Source organism: Cyprinus carpio, chromosome A21 (assembly GCF_018340385.1).
Source record: "Cyprinus carpio isolate SPL01 chromosome A21, ASM1834038v1, whole genome shotgun sequence".
Lineage (NCBI taxonomy): Eukaryota > Metazoa > Chordata > Actinopteri > Cypriniformes > Cyprinidae > Cyprinus > Cyprinus carpio.
This window is the reverse complement of record NC_056592.1, coordinates 19,436,213-19,453,189: the sequence shown is the minus strand read 5'-3', so window position 1 is coordinate 19,453,189 and position 16,977 is coordinate 19,436,213. Positions and strand designations below refer to the sequence as shown.

General features: G+C 39.0%; 1 protein-coding gene across 2 annotated transcripts in view; it reads right to left on the bottom strand.

The window, feature by feature from the left end:
* The window catches only part of LOC109073411 (chromosome-associated kinesin KIF4-like), a 164,828-nt gene extending 148,174 nt beyond the window's left edge, over positions 1-16,654 (bottom strand). Inside the window, exons 1-5 of one of the 2 annotated variants that reach the window (XM_042711200.1) lie at positions 16,348-16,654; positions 14,750-14,873; positions 14,543-14,657; positions 6,834-7,024; positions 6,635-6,724 (exon numbers count right to left, since the gene is read on the bottom strand). In XM_042711200.1, coding sequence (XP_042567134.1) covers positions 6,635-6,724; positions 6,834-7,024; positions 14,543-14,657; positions 14,750-14,872 — 519 coding nt within the window. In that variant the 5' untranslated portion in view covers position 14,873; positions 16,348-16,654. The remainder of the gene's footprint in view (positions 1-6,634; positions 6,725-6,833; positions 7,025-14,542; positions 14,658-14,749; positions 14,874-16,347) is intronic. The other variant, XM_042711199.1, reaches the window with a different exon arrangement.
* Between the last annotated feature and the right edge of the window lie 323 nt (positions 16,655-16,977).

Here is a 16,977-nt window from a genome sequence, read left to right as displayed (position 1 = left end):
CATTCACACAAGTTGCAGGAAGATAGAAAGTTAGGAAAGAATGAGTTTAAGAGGATGAAAATGTGAAATCCCAAGTTTACAGCAATATGTGAAATTGCATAGACATGAACAACCATTAAATCACTTCATTAACCCTCGCACTGAGTTCCTCAATGAGGTTAAAATTATATTAGATAACACCAGTACAGATGTGAGTCTGGAGGTTACTTGCGTTGCCTGTTTAACTGGGTTCCCTTTGTTGTCATTGAAAAGGGGATTTCCCGAAGTTGCTGATTGGCTGGAAGTACAGTAGTCGTTGAAGCGACGTCTTGGGAAGCCCGTGGTTGGGCGTTGGCTGACGATGCAGAGTTGTGGGCTGGTTGAAGTTTCAGACGGGCACGTGAGGTCAGACTCTGAGACACGGCGTTACAAAACTTAACTCAGAACACGAAACTCTCAAACGGAAAAGAAAAGAAACTAAAGTAAAAGAACAGAAGTAAAGTTTGACGAGACTAGGTGGTGTTTCTTCTCATCGTGGCTAAGTAGCAGAAGGCGTGCAAGGCCGAAGCACGCTAAAAGTGATGACAAAGCATGATTAAAAGCAGCAGCTAAAAAGCAGGCTAAAAGCCGGCATGACTGATAGCAAAAGCTAAACGAAAGCTAAAAGCAAAGCAAGGGCTAAAAGCAAAATTTGATGGTGTCCTGAGTATTTAAACTGGCATTTTGGCCACACCTCAAATGTTGTCTTGACCAATTAGATATAGTCTTTTCTCAGGGTGTTGCATTGTTTGTCCCACCCATTCATAAATCATATGTTATCTTATCAAGCGTGGTCCGAATTTTCCCGCTCTTGCAGGGTATAATTTGGACATGATTCCTATAACAAGAATATGATACATTTGACAAATAACTGATGGTCAGAAACGTTTCAAGCAAGAAGATTCGAACACACACATACTAAACATGAATATGATCCCTTAAGCTATTCAAGAGTTATTTAAAAAGACATACACAATAAGTGATTAGAAACATTATAATCAAATGTGTGGGTTTATGTGCATAATATGGAGTTAAGCAATGGACTGATATCCATTTAGAAGTCTTTTTTGAGTTCATTTTGGTGCATATATGCATTGGAAGGCATTCTCTGTGCCATTCTGGGGAGTAAGGATATGTCCTGTGAAGACCAGAGGGGTTGACAGGTCTCCTTAGGAATTTCAGTCTGGTTCTGCTAGGTGGGGGGGGGGAAGTCAATCCAACGATCTTGTTTACTCTCATGGCTTTACATGTGAGGGTCAGACTGTCCATCTCTTCGATTACTTGCCCCAAATTAGACAATCTCTTCTTCAAATTGAAATTGTCAATAATTGTTCTAATGGTGTTAATGTTGAAAGCTGTTCTCTGAAAGAGTTGGTTAGTTATCTTGCTTCAGACTGTGGTGCTAGGAGTTGATTTACAACATCCTGCCTTTCTGTGGAATTCGGCTCATGTTTCAACCAGGCTCCCGATCGAATCTTTAATTTGTCTGGTTCAGGCCTCATACGCTACACGCGCCTTTGATAACTGTGCACATCGTTTTGTCTGACTGTACATGTACCGGCAGCCTGCAGCAACTGCCACCACAAAATTACATTATATTTGTCCCATATTGTCATTAATATACATACTGACTTTAACTTGGACCACTAAATAAATAGACTGCTATTGTTATGCAAGTATGAGGGTTAGATTATTAGATTACTCATTACTTACTACCTTCCAGCAACATACATTCAATGAAGGTAAAAAAGTAAAAAAACATAATAGTTTATTTAAATGGAATCAGAGCCAGAAAATTTGTATACTGTAATATATATGTTGAATTTTGACATTGACAACCTTTAAATTAAGTTGACAGCAAGTAATAAACAGTATTGAGCATTGAGTATTTGAGTATTGTGCATTTTTCCTTACCACTATTTTTTTTAATAGTTGTTTAATGATTTTAATGGAACCGGAATCGGAACCGGAATCGGAAAATTTCTAACGATTCCCAACCCTAATTATGGGTTGCAATGTTTACAAGCATTACACGTTTTCTGCAGTTTGAAACACTGAATGAGCTTTTACATGAGGCATTTCAGTAAGTTTTTCCTTTAGGCTCTCTTATAAAATAGCCTACATTTTGATGTTAATTCATGTTCATCATGTACTATATAAAGAAAAAGATTAAATTGGTTAACTTGCCCTTGAACTGAGGTGCTAAAGCGATCGCGCCTGCCACATTATAATTTTAAAACTGGAACTTTGTTTATTAAAAAGTGACAAAGCTTTTTGCGATTACTGAACGGCAAGTGCACTTCAAATAATGAAGTTCACGCATTAAAAGAACACAGACCAAGATCTTGTTAAGAAGCCATATTAGTAATTATTATAAACAAGAATTGTTAATATTGCCAAAATCCACACAGCTGACAGCTTTACCGGTTGTAGTTTGTTCAAGTTGTGCACGAACTAGACGCTGTTTTTCTGCTCTTTCCCTTCTTATGTCTCCATTTCTCTCTCTCTCACACTGCTCATCTGTGCTATGTTTAGCAGACTGTGTGCGTCAGCACTGATGAGGACTGTTTGAAACTTTTTTTTCGAATAAAACTTATGCGCATCGTCTCAGTTTAATACGTGAACATAAAAGATGTGATTGCAAAACAATTAGGAAAAAATGCATTACATGCAAATTTTTAAGTTAGCTATAACATGTAAATACATACCCAGATAACAAGCACACTCGGCCGATTCTGGCTGAAATGCAGGTCTGTCGGCTCAGTCTCGGCATCGGTGAGAATATAATGGGCCAGAGCCGACTCTACAAAACACTTCTGGCTGACACCGCTTTTTCTCTATGAGCCGAACTCGGCTGAAAGCTGTTGTACACACGGCAGGTCCACACTCGGTGTAGTTGTGTGTATTAACCTTCAGTCTGAGTTCGTTTCATCACAGACGGGCCACTGCTAGAATGAAGCAAATCAGCCGGCTGAGAAATTTTTTTAGCGGTCAAATCCTCAGTAAAAACTTAACTCGCAAATTAATATTTATGGTCGCAAATGTGAGTTTGGAGACCTGAACATTATTTTTTAAGGAATAATCACACAACATTTCTTCCATATTTTAAGTTTAATAGTAAAACCCATTTGTTTGCCAAAAAATAAAGTTTGCTTAATTTTCAATAATTAAAAGATAAATGAAATTAAAGCTGCAAGCAGTGATGAAAGGGCACTCGCACCCGGGCTCACCGCCACCCGGTGGCCATAGGTGAACAGCAAACTTTGGGAAATATGCTTATAAAATGGTAAATATTTGTGCCAAATTTCCTGTTGCCAGCAGGTGGCGCTATGACTATAATCAAATATAAGCATGTAGGTGTGTTCAGGACAGGACTCTTATCAAACTTGTTAAATTTGGGTCAGATTGCATACTGCATGCCTGAGTTACAGTAACTTCCTGTTTCACTGCATTAATAGCATACTTTAGCATTTAGCTAAGTGCTGCTAGCATGTTTTAGTAAGTTTTTTAGCATGTTGCCAGTGTATTAAGTTTGAGGCAGATCGGACAATGCTTGCCTGAGTTACAACAACTTTCTGTTTCATAGTATTAATGGCATGCTTTAGCACTTAGTATGTGTTGCTAGCATGGTTCTAGAATGTTGCCAGCCTATTTAACACTTGTTGATGCTTTTTATTATGTTGCTAGGAGTCCATAGAAGTGTTAACCATGTCACTTCCTGTTGCCAGCAGGTGGCGCTATGACTATAAATGAATTTTGGCATGTTGATGTGTTCAGGACATGACTCTTGTCAAACACGTGAAGTTTGGGGCAGATCGGACATTGCTTGCCTGAGTTACAGCAACTTCCTGTTTCATGGCGAAACATCAAAGTTTGTCAGGCCGGCAGGGACACGCCCCTTGACGAGAATTCAAAATCTTCGCAATTTAACGTCACAAAGGACTTATGATGACCCTCACCAAATCTGAAGATGATCCGATTAAAACTGTAGGAGGAGTTCGTCAAAGTACGAGGCATGGAAAAACTGCACAAAAGTCATACAGGAAATTCAAAATAACATACTTCCTGTTGGGTTTTGGATTTTGTACCAAGAGACTTTTTTGTAGGTAATGGTGTGTTACACGTGTGTACCGATTTTCATGCATGTAAATAACCATGCATGTGGTAAATATAAGACGAATGTGTCAAAGTCATTTATATGTGCCAATCTTCCTGCTGCCAGCTGGTGGCGCTATGACTATAACTGGATTTTGGCATGTAAAATTCTTCAGTCCAGCACTTATCAAGCATATGAAATTTAGTGGAGATTAAACATGGAATTTTTGAGTTAGTATAAAGCATGAGGTGTCCTATTGCCAGCAGGTGGCGCAATGGTTATAACTGAATATTGGCCTTAAGATGTCTTCAGTACATGACTCTTTCCAAATATTTGAAGTTTGGTGCAGATTGGACATTGTATGTTAAAGCTAGTGTAAAACAAGCCATTTCCTGTTGCCAGCAGGTGGCGCTATGATTATAGTGAAATATTGACCTTCAGATGTGTTCAGGCCAAGACTCTTTTCGAACATGTGAAGTTTGGGGAAGATCAGACATTTTATGCCTGAGTTACAACAATTTCTATTCCCATGGCGAGACATCTAAATTTATCAGGCCGCCACGGACACGCCCTTTAACGAAAACTCAAGATCGTCGCAATTTAACATCGCAAAGGCCTTTAGTTTACACTGACCAGCTTTGGTTTTGATCTGAATAAATCTCTAGGAGGAGTTCATTAAAGTACAACCCCTGAAAATGGCGAAAACGACTCAATTTTTTCAGAGAAAATTAAAAATAACCAACTTCCTGTTGATACTTTGATACTTTTTTGTAGTTATTAGTGTGTTACATGTGTGTACCGATTTTCATGCATGTACGTGAAACGTAGCTCAAGGCGCACTCCGTTGAATGTGATTAGGTGGCGCTGTTAAGCCATTTTGCCACACCCAATGGAATATTGGCCTTCAGATGTGATCAGGCCAGGACTCTTATCAAAAATGTGAAGTTTAGGGAAGATTGGACATTTTATGCCTGAGTTACAACAACTTCTATCCCAATGGCGAGACATCGAACTTTGTCACAGCGCCATGGACACGCCCTTTAACGAAAACTCAAGATCTTCACAATTTAACATCACACAGGCCTTTGGATTAGACTGACCAAAATAAAATGTTGATGTCATTCAATTTCTAGGAGTAGTTCATTACGGCCTAAAACATGACACTTCCCGTTGCCAGCAGGTGACGCTATGACTATAACTGAATATGGGAATGTCGATCTGTTCAGGTCAGGAGTGTTATCGAACATGTGAAGTTTGATGCAGATTGAACATTGTATGTCTGAGTTATAGCAACTTCCTTTTTCATGGCAAAACATCGAAATTTGTCAGGCCGCCATGGGCACGCCCTTTAACGAAAACTCAAGATCTTCGCAATTTAACATCACAAAGGCCTTTAGATTAGGCATACCAAATTTGGTGTTGATCTGAATAAATCTCTAGGAGGAGTTTGTTAAAATACAACGCATGCAAATGACAAAAATGACAATTTGCTCATAAAATTAAAAATAACCGACTTCCTGTTGGGCTTCGGATATTGCTCCAAGAGTCTTTTTTGTAGGTACTGATGCTTTACATGTGTGTGCCAATTTTCGTGCATGTACGTGAAACATAGCTCGAGGGCTGGTGATTTTTTTTTAGAATAGGTGGCACTGTTGAGCCATTTTGCCACACCCTCTTCTGAAACCTATATCAGATGTAAATTTTCACCAGGTCTGACGCGTGTGCAAAGTTTCATGACTTTGAGCATGTTTAGGTCCTCTAAAATGCGATTAATTTTGGAGGAGGAGGAGAAGGAGGAGGAGCAGCAGAAGAACCAGAAGAGGAAGGAGGAGGAGGAGCAGCAGAAGAACCAGAAGAGGAAGAACAAGCAGAAGCAGAAGCAGAAGAAGAAAAGAAGAAGAGGAAACGAAGCAGATACAAGAGGGTCCTAACACCATCGGTGCTCGGGCCCTAATAAACAAAGCAATTCAAATAGGGTCCCCACACCATCGTTGCTCGGGCCCTAATAAATGTTAAGCCTTCATTTGATAACCAGAAAAATGTAAATACACAACACAGAATTTCTGAGAGAAAAAAATAAATAAATAAAAAAATAAAACATAAGGCTACTTTAAGAAAGAAATGAATAAACTCAAACTCTTCTCACTGGATGCCACAGCACTGTTTAGTGGGCATGTGATTGACACTGTCTGCAAGTAAATGCATTTGCTCCGAGCTTGCGCTGCGCTGTCTTTTGAGCAGAGCTGCTAAATGTGGGTGGCATGGTTCAAACGAGTAACTCTGTTTTGTTCTGCTTTTGTTGCATTGGCAGTTTAATGTTTCGCATATGCAGCAGAAATGGCAATGCTTACCATTTAGGTAACTGGTATTGGCACCAGTGCGATGGTCTGCAACACGCATGTGCAGCATGATTCACATAATGCATAAACATTAGATCAAACTTTTGTTATAATTTTGAGGAAAATTTTATCATGATAATTATTTTAGCACCCATTCCTATTTAGAAGTGGTAAAACTCACTTTGATGCCATCTTTAGGATCCTCTCTGATACTGATGATGGGTTTGTCCTTTGATGTGTACAGCAAGTCCAGGATCTCTTCATTGTAAATCTAAGTTTAAAGAGAATAACAACACCCTTGAGTTACACAAAATGAATAATGACTTCATTCAAAAATTAAATCCATAAAGGATAACAAGATGGTACAGAAGCATTTATACCTCAAGGTAAGATACAGCCAACAAAAGTTCACAGTCTGCACATCTAGACTTTTCTTGAAAGATTCTTCGTATCACTCGTGGGATAACCCCAACTGTGGACTTGTTCTCTTGATCTGATGTGTATGTACCTCCCATAGAGAATGTCTTCCCTGACCCTGTCTGCCCATAGGCCAAAACGGTGGCATTATAACCTGCAAATGCAAACAGTGAGGTTAACAAAAAGACATTTGTGAAATTTCTGAGAATATCTTGTTTAAATATAATAAATTAATAAAACTAAAAAAAAAATTAACAATAAACGGTTCAATTCAAATGAATAAATTAAGAAGTGAAGTTTACGATGATTAAAAAAAAAAAAAAACCTGACTGACCAAAAAGTGCTGATTTTTACTCTAGCACTTTTGGTGCACACCCAGGTTTGTTTGACATTAGAGTTCAGAACGTTTGAATGACATTTTTCAAACTCAAGTAAACACCCAAAACAGAGTTTGAATAAAAGGTAGTCAGTTCACATGAACCTTGAAGCCTAGCAAAATAAAGTGGAATGCTGCAGTACACTGACAAGGAGACAAGAGGTCCTTATTTAAATGGATGTCCATGGAAGAGAGGCTTCAAGTCATGCCCTACTTTTTTTGTAAAGCTGCTTCACTCAGATGTGTTACAATAGAGAAGAAAAGACCATTGCAAATTCCGTCTCATCCCAACCAGTGACCAGTTATCAGATTTGGTTTGTAAGGAGCACCTAAGGGGACAAGTTGGAATAGAGGTTGAACGATTGATTGGTTTTGCAGATTAAAGGGATTGTTCACCTTCAGTTGCTGGTCTCAATTGACTCCCCTAATACCATTTGGTCAATGGGAACCAACTGAAGGTAAACTATCCCTTTAATCCAGCACCGATCTGTTATAAGGATCCATCAGTTAATCACCAAAGATCTGCCAAGTTTTTCAAGGTTGCTTCCATTTCTAGAGCATCTGAGAAGGGTCTGTTGTCCTTATACACTAATTAATCTGTTAACTAGATGCTGCATTAGTGGAGAACAACAGTTTGCCGACACGGCTGAGAGGATGCTAACATTAGTAGCACCTCAAGCGGTTAAACAATGTGACAAAAATACACTCAAGCCCGACCCAAATGCTTAATGTCAAGATTGTTACCACCTATTTGCATTAGTTTATAATCAGTTGGTTAATCATGGATTCCTTTGCCTGTGAAACTACACATTTAAAGCTAGTGACGCTAGTAAGCAAACTGACATGCAGCCATAGGGGGTGTGCGATATTTATTGCATATGACAGGGCTCTAGACTAACTTTTTGTACTGGTTGCACTGGTGCGCCTAACTTTTTTTCTTAGGTGCACCAGCACAAAAGTTAGGTGCACCCAAATTTTCGAAACGCATCGCATTTAACACCGCAGTTTTACAAGTTCACTGAAGCAGAATTCTACAAGAAAGGTAACTTACTGAAAAAGTGTTGGTGCTTAAAGCGCTTCACTGAGCTGAAATTTAAACTTAAAACATCTCAAGATGAAAGAAATTAAAAGAAAATCTAAATTAAGTGTTTTAAGGGCTTCTAACTGAACATCTCATGGCTCATTGTCTTATGGACTATCCTCCATTGCAGTCACATGCCCCTCGGATGGCCAATTCCTTTAGTTTGGCCTTCATGATCTTTGGCCTTGACTAAACCAGCTGGCCACACTCTCTCTAGCATCAAAATCTTCCAGACTTGGCCCCTCTACACTGATTCTTATCAGATCTTCCACTGATTCTGAATGAAGGGATGGTCTAGTGTAGAGGTTGATCAAGCCGATATTTGTAATTGTTTAATATATCGGCATCGGCCGACATCTGTGTTTAGTAGTGCCGATTTAAGTTCAGGAACGTCTGCGGGCAGCCCCGTGTTATTGGTGCGGTGGAAAGTGCTGCTGCCGCATGTGAGAATTTCACTCTGTAAATGGGGTGGAGAAGGTGGCTCTCACAAACACTGCAGCGTGATTGAGGGCTACGTTACTCCGCCCCGCTCACAAACAGCACCATGCTCGGAGAGACAGCTGTCCTGGAGCAGTCCAGAACGGTGAATGACATTTGTTATTAAAAGCATGGTTTGATGCAGACAATAGCCAGGTTTCCATCCAGCTCATTTGCATTTAGGGATGTCAATATTCGATCATTTCCATGATCGATCGTCGTTTAAATTAACGATCAATTAATAACCTTAATGCTGCAAAATGCGTCTGCAGCGGTATTATTATGTGCAAAAGCCACTCGGAAAAAAACCTTTCTCACCCGAATTAAAGGGGTTTTAGTCTGATTAAAATGCTAGTAGCAGGACTGTAAAATGAATAGATGTGATTATAATCATTTGATGAAATGAAGAGCGCGCGCCGTACGTTTGAGATCATTTTACTTAGTTGACTGTTTCCCATCAAGGAGACCGCTGAATGCGCCTCTTTAAATGGTTTCGTGGTGCTCATCGTTGTATTTTAAAACACAATTGCAATGTTTTCAAATGACACTATAGTATTAAAAATAAAATTATCCCAAACGTAACTGTGGCGCTTGTGGCTGTGCTGCGCAGTCAGTGAACCGCTTTTTTCACATCAAACATTTTATGCAAGTATTATGACCAATACTTTATTTGATCCTGTTCTGGAGAATGTCAGAATTTGAATTTTTGCGTTCCGGTAGGCCTATTTGTTTTAAAAAAATCCTGCATTTATAGTGCATTAGATTGTGACAGTGCATGCGTGCGTGCAGACGAGGACGAGCGAGCGCGGGTTTGGCTAGATGTATTTGGAGGTTATTGCTCTCGTCTCTTCTGCACATATCCAAATGTTTCCATATTCGCAATGTATCTGAATGTTAAACTTTAATATTTTTTATTTTGTTTATGTAAACTAGTTGTTTGGTTAACTTTGGATAATTTTTTTTATTTTTAATACCGTGCAGTGCACAAAATTAAGATTCGTGAGATGGTTCAAGTCAGTACTGAATAAATGATAAGTTTAGAAATGCTGTGCATCCACTTATTATTAGTGTGACATTTTAGCATGCAAATGAAGGGGAAAACTTCAAGATATTGGCCCTAAAAAATCGGCAGCACATATCGGCCATCGGCTGACCCTGACCTCTTAAACATCGGCAATAGAAAAACCCTTATCGGTCGATCTCTAGTCTAGTGTCATATTTGAACAGCTAAACCGTCCCTAAACAGCTTATACTACTGTCTCGGCTATTAAAATAGTTAAGTTTTGTATGTTATAGCAAAGTGATTATATTTTGTTTAGTTTTTTTATTAAGTTAATTTTGAGAAAAACGTTTGGAGCATTTTTTTTTGTTTGTTAAATATAAGTTTTAGTTTTTTTTTTTGTTTGTTTTTGTTTTTTTTTAAAGTAACGACCAAGTGGCCAGCGTTAGACAGTGAGCCTATGTTTGATCAATTTAGCCTTCTCAAATCATCACGACTCGCCTAAAATAAAATCTATAGATATAAAAAAGTTCAAGCATATAACAATGTTTAAACGTTAGACCCAGATAAATGTGCGCTATATCCAATAGTTTGTGCGGAGACGCTTCAGGACATGGAGACGCCAGGCTACGCCGTCATTTTTGCACATAAGAGTAATACATCATTCGTAATGCAAAGGGTCTTTTATTTGTGTGCACTCACAATATCAACAAAACATTGTGCTTTTATAAAGAAAACAAACACGATGCGCTTTCTGCATCTCGTCTTTAACAGGAGTACAAAAATGAACCGAAACTCAGTGAAAACATGCCTCATAGACATGATAAATATATCTATAGAAAGCTTTAAATGATTACTTAATGAAATAAAATAATCCGTAAAGATGCACTTCTTTTTAAAGGTGCATCTAATGAGATGGCGAGTCAGGATCAGCAACTTCATCCTTGCGACACAGACTCAAAAAACACTAGTTTATTAATAAATAATTCAAATATCCCCTTACTATTTCCTCCGTCACATTTATGGTAATTAATTTTGCCGGTGCTTTGCGGCAAGCTTGAGCCTATTGCATGTATTTGAACGGAGAACTGTTCAGCTGCGCTGCTGCTTGCGGGACAATAAACACCGTTGAGCCGCTCTTGACAGTCGCGGGAGCACGGTCTTGTGTTGATTCCACCAGCGTGGCAATTGATCACTGAAGAGCTACGAAATATGGCGTTCATTATCGAAGGCAATTCATCTGCGTTATTAAATGTGTGCTTCACCTATTATTTTAAATTCTTAAATTTGTATAATGTTGTATTATGGAGCGGCATTTATATAATAATAATAATAATAATAACAATAATAATAAATATATATATATATATATAATAAATGACCGTCTTAATGAGTGAATCTATTATATATATATCATATATATATATATAATATATCAATGACCGTCTTAATGAGTGAATCATTAAGTCAGTCATTCAAGAGTCAAGTCAAGAGGCATTTATTTGTCATTTGCATAGTTAACACTGGGGAAAACTGGGCATTGAAATGTTTGTGATGAGGCTCAGACATACAGTGACAATAACAAGACATAAAAGACATAGACGTACGTGTAGAGCACTGAGATTTTTGAGTGACTTCAGTGCCCATAGGCAGAAAAGACACGGACAGAGCATTATATACAAATAACAGATACAATAAAGGTAGACAGTGTTAAGAGTTATAAGTATTCATAAGTAGTCCTGAGGTACTAATATGATTATTTGGGTAGAGCGGTGTCTAAAATGTCATTGTAGAGTGACGCAGAGCTACATGAAAGAAAATTAAAGTGGCAGTGCAGATGCAATAAATAAACTTAAGAGCAGCACACATTCCGATTGTATTCCTGAGTAGAGCAATGTCCAAAATGTCATTGTAGAACACAGAGCTACATGAAGCAATATTAAAAAGTGGCAGTGCAGGTACAATAGAAGTAAAGATAAGAGCAGCATGTATTCCGGTTTTAGATGAAGGATAGCTGGTTGTTAAGCAGTCTGATGGCTTGAAGATGTGATGAAGATTGTCCATGATCAGATGGATCGTAAGCGTCTGCCTGATGGCGGTGTGGCAAACAGGTGAGGAGCAGGGTGAGTGCGGTCCTTGATGATGCTGCGAGCCTTTCTCAAGCACACTATGGTCTCTGAGTGTAGGCTCCAGGAAAGATCCTCAGAGATGTGAATGCCAACGAACGAACTAGCTCTTAACTGTCTCTACTATCTCTCCATTGATGTGAATGGGAACGTGACCCTCTCTCTGTGACTTCCTGTAATCCACGATCATCTCCTTGGTCTTGCTGACGTTTAGAGAGAGATTGTTATCAGCACACCATGCTGTGAGTGCATTAACCTCATCTCTGTAGGATGTCTCATCGGCATTAGTGATGAGTCCAAGGATAGTTGTATCGTCAGCAAATTTGAGGATGATGTTGGAGCTGTGCTTAGCAGAGCAGTCATAAGTGAACAGGGAGTACAACAAAGGACTGAGTACACATCCCTGTGGGGCGCCAGTGCTGAGTGTAAGTGAGGAGGATGTGTGATTGCCAATTCTAACCACCTGGGGTCTGCCGGTCAGGAAATCCATGACCCAGTTACATAAGTGACTGTTAAGACCCAGATCTTTCAGTTTGGCTATAAGTTTGGTAGGGATGATGGTGTTAAATGCAGAGCTGTAATCAACGAACAGCATCCGCACATAGATGTCTCTGCCTTCCAAGTGTTCCAGGACAGAGTGTATGGCCATTGTAATGGCATCATCAATGGATCTATTTGAGCGGTGTTATGGAATTTTTTAATTTTGTTAATCTTGCATTGATCTCATTTAAGTATCTTTTTAAACATACAATGATCAAGGTAGTATATAGTCCATAGGGACATTGAGTTATTTTATGTAACTTGTGCACATAACTGCTTTAGGTTGAAAAACAACATTTAAGGGGAAACTGTGTACCAGGGACGGGCAGTTTTGAGAGTAACCAGACATCTACCATGTAATGTGCATGAGATGTGCATGTGTTATGAGGTGATGTGCACTGAGCAACATGATTGGCTCAAAGGTCCTAATCTGTCCTTCAATGTATCTTTTTACATACTATAAAAAGTGGGCTGTGAGTCTATGTGTTATCTCTTTGCACACAGACTCAAGCTGTGTGTAAACCAGATCATTCTCTGCAGAGAATTAAAGCAATACAAAGACAAAACTCTGTATGGTTTTTCATTCTCAGTCTCTACAAATTGTTATTGAATTAGAATTTCCACGACAGCTGTAATCAAAATATAATGGGTACAAGGTGTCAGGCAGAGAGGAGCAGATGTGGGATTTGACTAGACGTTCGAAGCACTTCATGATGACTGATGTCAGTGCTACAGGGGGGTAGTCATTCAGACAGGAGACAGTTGTTTTTTTGGGAACAGGAATGATGGTGGTTTGCTTAAAGCATGTGGGGATCACTGTTAGTCTCAAGGAGAGGTTGAAGATGTTGGTGAAGACATCTGCTAACTGGACAGCGCAGGCCCTCACGACATGTCCGTGTATGCCATCTGGACCTGGAGCTTTCCGGCCGTTGACTCTCTTGAAGGCCTTACTCACGAGTAAGGTTAGAACCACAGGGCAGGTGTCAAGGTCAGCAGGTTTTTTCACAGCCGGGAATGTGTTGCCTATCTCAAAGCAAGCATAGAATGTATTGAGCTTCATCCAGTAAGGAGGCAGACAAAGACACACCACTGCTTTTCCTTCCTTTGTAATCATTGATATAGCGCAAACTGCTCCACATGCGTTGGGGGTCAGAGCCATGATATTCTGACTCCACTCTGTCCCTAAAGTCTCTTTTGGCTGATTTTATGGTTCTCTGAAGGTCATACCTGGACTTCTTGTAAGCAGTTAGATCGCCAGAGTTGAAGGCAGCAGTTTGTGCTCTTAATTTGGCACGCACCTCACCATTGACCCATGGTTTCTGGTTTGGAAATGATTTAACATTAATGGATGGAACAACATCCTCTGTGCATATCACAGAATCTGTGTATTCCTGTATGTTGTCTCCTGCTCATCTTGAAACATCTGGCAGTCTGTGGATTCAAAGCAGTCCTGCAGTGTGGAGATGGCATCATCACCTCATTTGTGAACTGTTTTAGAAACCGTTTTTTCCTGTTTGAGGCATTGTCTGTAGGTTGGTAACAGCAGTATGCTAATGTGGTCACCTTTGCCGAATGCTGGACGGGGGAGGGGTTTGTAACTGTCCTTTAGTGTTGAATAGCAGTGTTCTAATGTCTGATCACCTCGTGTGGGGAAATTTATGTGCTGGTAACGATTCAAACGATTTGGACTGTGGACTGGTCATTGTATGAGCTCACAGCAGGCACATACTGTGCAGTAATTAGCCAATTTTTTGTAGAGAAATGAAAACAGGTTGCACCTCAACAATTACTTGCACTCACACAAATGCTCCCAAAAATATTTTGAGGTCGCACACATTAAATTTAGAGAGCATATGTGACTAAAATGGTCACAATTTCAAGCCTTGATACAATCTGTGTCTCGGAGCAGACACTGTACTGATTCAGTGACACTGTGCAACCGATTGTGTGTATTTCAACAAATACTTATGTTAACATTGACACCATGCTGATGTGACCAAATTTGGCCACTTTGGGCTGCAAAAATCAGGGTGAAAAAATATAAAAAGTTCTAGTGGGATTGCATTACAAACCTCTAAAAAGACCTGACAATAATGGAGACACAGCAGTGTTGAATACTTCCTCCTGCTCTGCTGTGGGGTCAAAGACATAATCATAGGTGAAAGCCTTGTCATTTCCAACGATCACCTGAAAGGAAAACGAGATTTAATAAATATTTAACAACATGACTTTTTGATGCATAAATGTGAATGAAATAGGCAAGGTCTCATGACACAGACCTGAGGTTCACCGGGTACAAAAGTGAGACAGCACTGACATCCTTCATTGATCTCTTTGGAAACCAAAGGCCGGCATCTCAGCGCAACCCTCACAGGAATTACCTTCTCATCCTCCTTGGTCATACTGGAAGAGCAGATAAAGTCACCAATTAAAACCTGAACTCACATACTGGCTGAAAAAGCCAGTTTGCACAAAGGAAGACAAGCCCAGACTGGATGCATAAGCATTGCCATTATTTAAAAAAAAAAAAATTGTTTAAGCATTAGTCTGTTCAAGACACCAGGGATCTCTTGTTGCACGATGGTGGCATCTAATGGTTGTCAACAGTAGGAAAACAATAATTCGTACCACATTGTGGGAAAAGTTTATAACTTTATACAAAGCAGATGATGCTCATTTCTTTCCTTTCTCAATTTTTTTTCTCTTTCTGAGAACAATACTCTGTTTATTAGAACAATACAATGCTGCTAAATCAATATGCTTAAATCAATATCAATTCAGTCATTACAACACAATAATAAATTAGGATAATGATAACTTCAAGAACTATACAATACCTTTCAATAAATACAATAAAATACACTGTAATAAGTTTAAGGAACACACTGACTGTAGAGATCCACTGATCGACTGGCCATCAGTCAGGATTGGGAGGGTTTTGCTTCAAACAAGGCAATCGGAAATCTGCCATGAAAAATCATTCCCAAAAGCACTCTCTGTAATTCACCTCTTTCAATGCATCCTCAATTTAGAAATTTACCAAAACTAATGGGTCAGGGGTTTATCCTGGCCAGCGAGGGATATGGTCACGAATTGCCTGCACATTATTACTATGGTATGGCTCATGGGATGGAGGTGCTTATGTCATCGATGGCTTTTACTACTTTTTATTTGGAAATTTGGATTATGGTACGTGTTGAAAATCCTATCTTAGCAGTTCATTTACATAAATGACTTCCAGTGGAAGTATTCTTTTTATTACCATTCATAAAACCACTGATTAAAATTTGCCATAGTAGAAGTCAAAGTCAACAACAACAAACCACATCTGTAGTGCAGATGAGTGTCACGCTTGCATGCATGCATCCATCCATCCATCCATGTCAAGCAACATGCAAAGGGGAATAGGTTTTTTGTCCGAAATAAGTTTGTATGCAACTGATTTAACATACAAGACGATGAAAGGTTAAAATAATAATCCATCCATCCATGTGAAGCAACATGCAAAGGGGAATAGGTTTTTTGTCCGTAATAAGTTTGTATGCAACTGATTTAACATACAAGACGATGAAAGGTTAAAATAATAATCCATCCATCCATGTGAAGCAACATGCAAAGGGGAATAGGTTTTTTGTCCGTAATAAGTTTGTATGCAACTGATTTAACATACAAGACGATGAAATGTTAAAATAATAATAAAAAAAATAAAAAACGGATTTATACAACAAGCCCCTAAGGCCTGAACTACCCTTAATGCCAATATCATTCAACTTTATATACACATTATACAAAAATACATCTGCACTAAACAACACATAAACAAACAAAACAAGGAGTTAATACAACAAAACAGGATGTTTAAAACGCATGTCATTACCTTCCACGCTGTAATCTGTTGTTATCGTGCTCGTGGAGTAAAGCTCAGTAAAAGTTCCTTTTCACACAAACTCGAAAGAATTTTAAATAGAAAAAGACAATCTTAATCGCACTCCCAAGAAACCGAAATTTTATGTAAAGACAGACTTCGCTAACCGTTTCTGTCATAAAAATCCGTCAATCGCTGTTTTTCTAGAGAAAGACCCTGCCCGCCACTTTCAAATCTCTAGCTCCGCCTTTGACGTCATTACGTAGCGGCCGATCAATTCAGCTCCGCCCTTTCCACAATGACGTCGTTTAACTTCAGTCTTTCCGCAATTAAAAGACAGTTCGAAATCGCATACTCGATGAGTAGGTACTTAATTTCAATAGCAAAAAAGAGTAGGTACTCTACAGCCAAATCTCGTTAAGTATGAATGAGATCAGGACTTGTTGCCGCCATGTTGACGTTATCATGTGACCTATGACGTTACAAGCGCAACAACTTAAAAGATACGAGCGACAGTAAATATTTTGAAGTTGATTAAATTTGCTCATTTTGTGGTTTTGTTGAAGAAACAGCTGTCCTTAGTACAACCAAAAATATTAAACAAAATATAAATGTAAAGTTTTTATATTTTTAACCCTACTA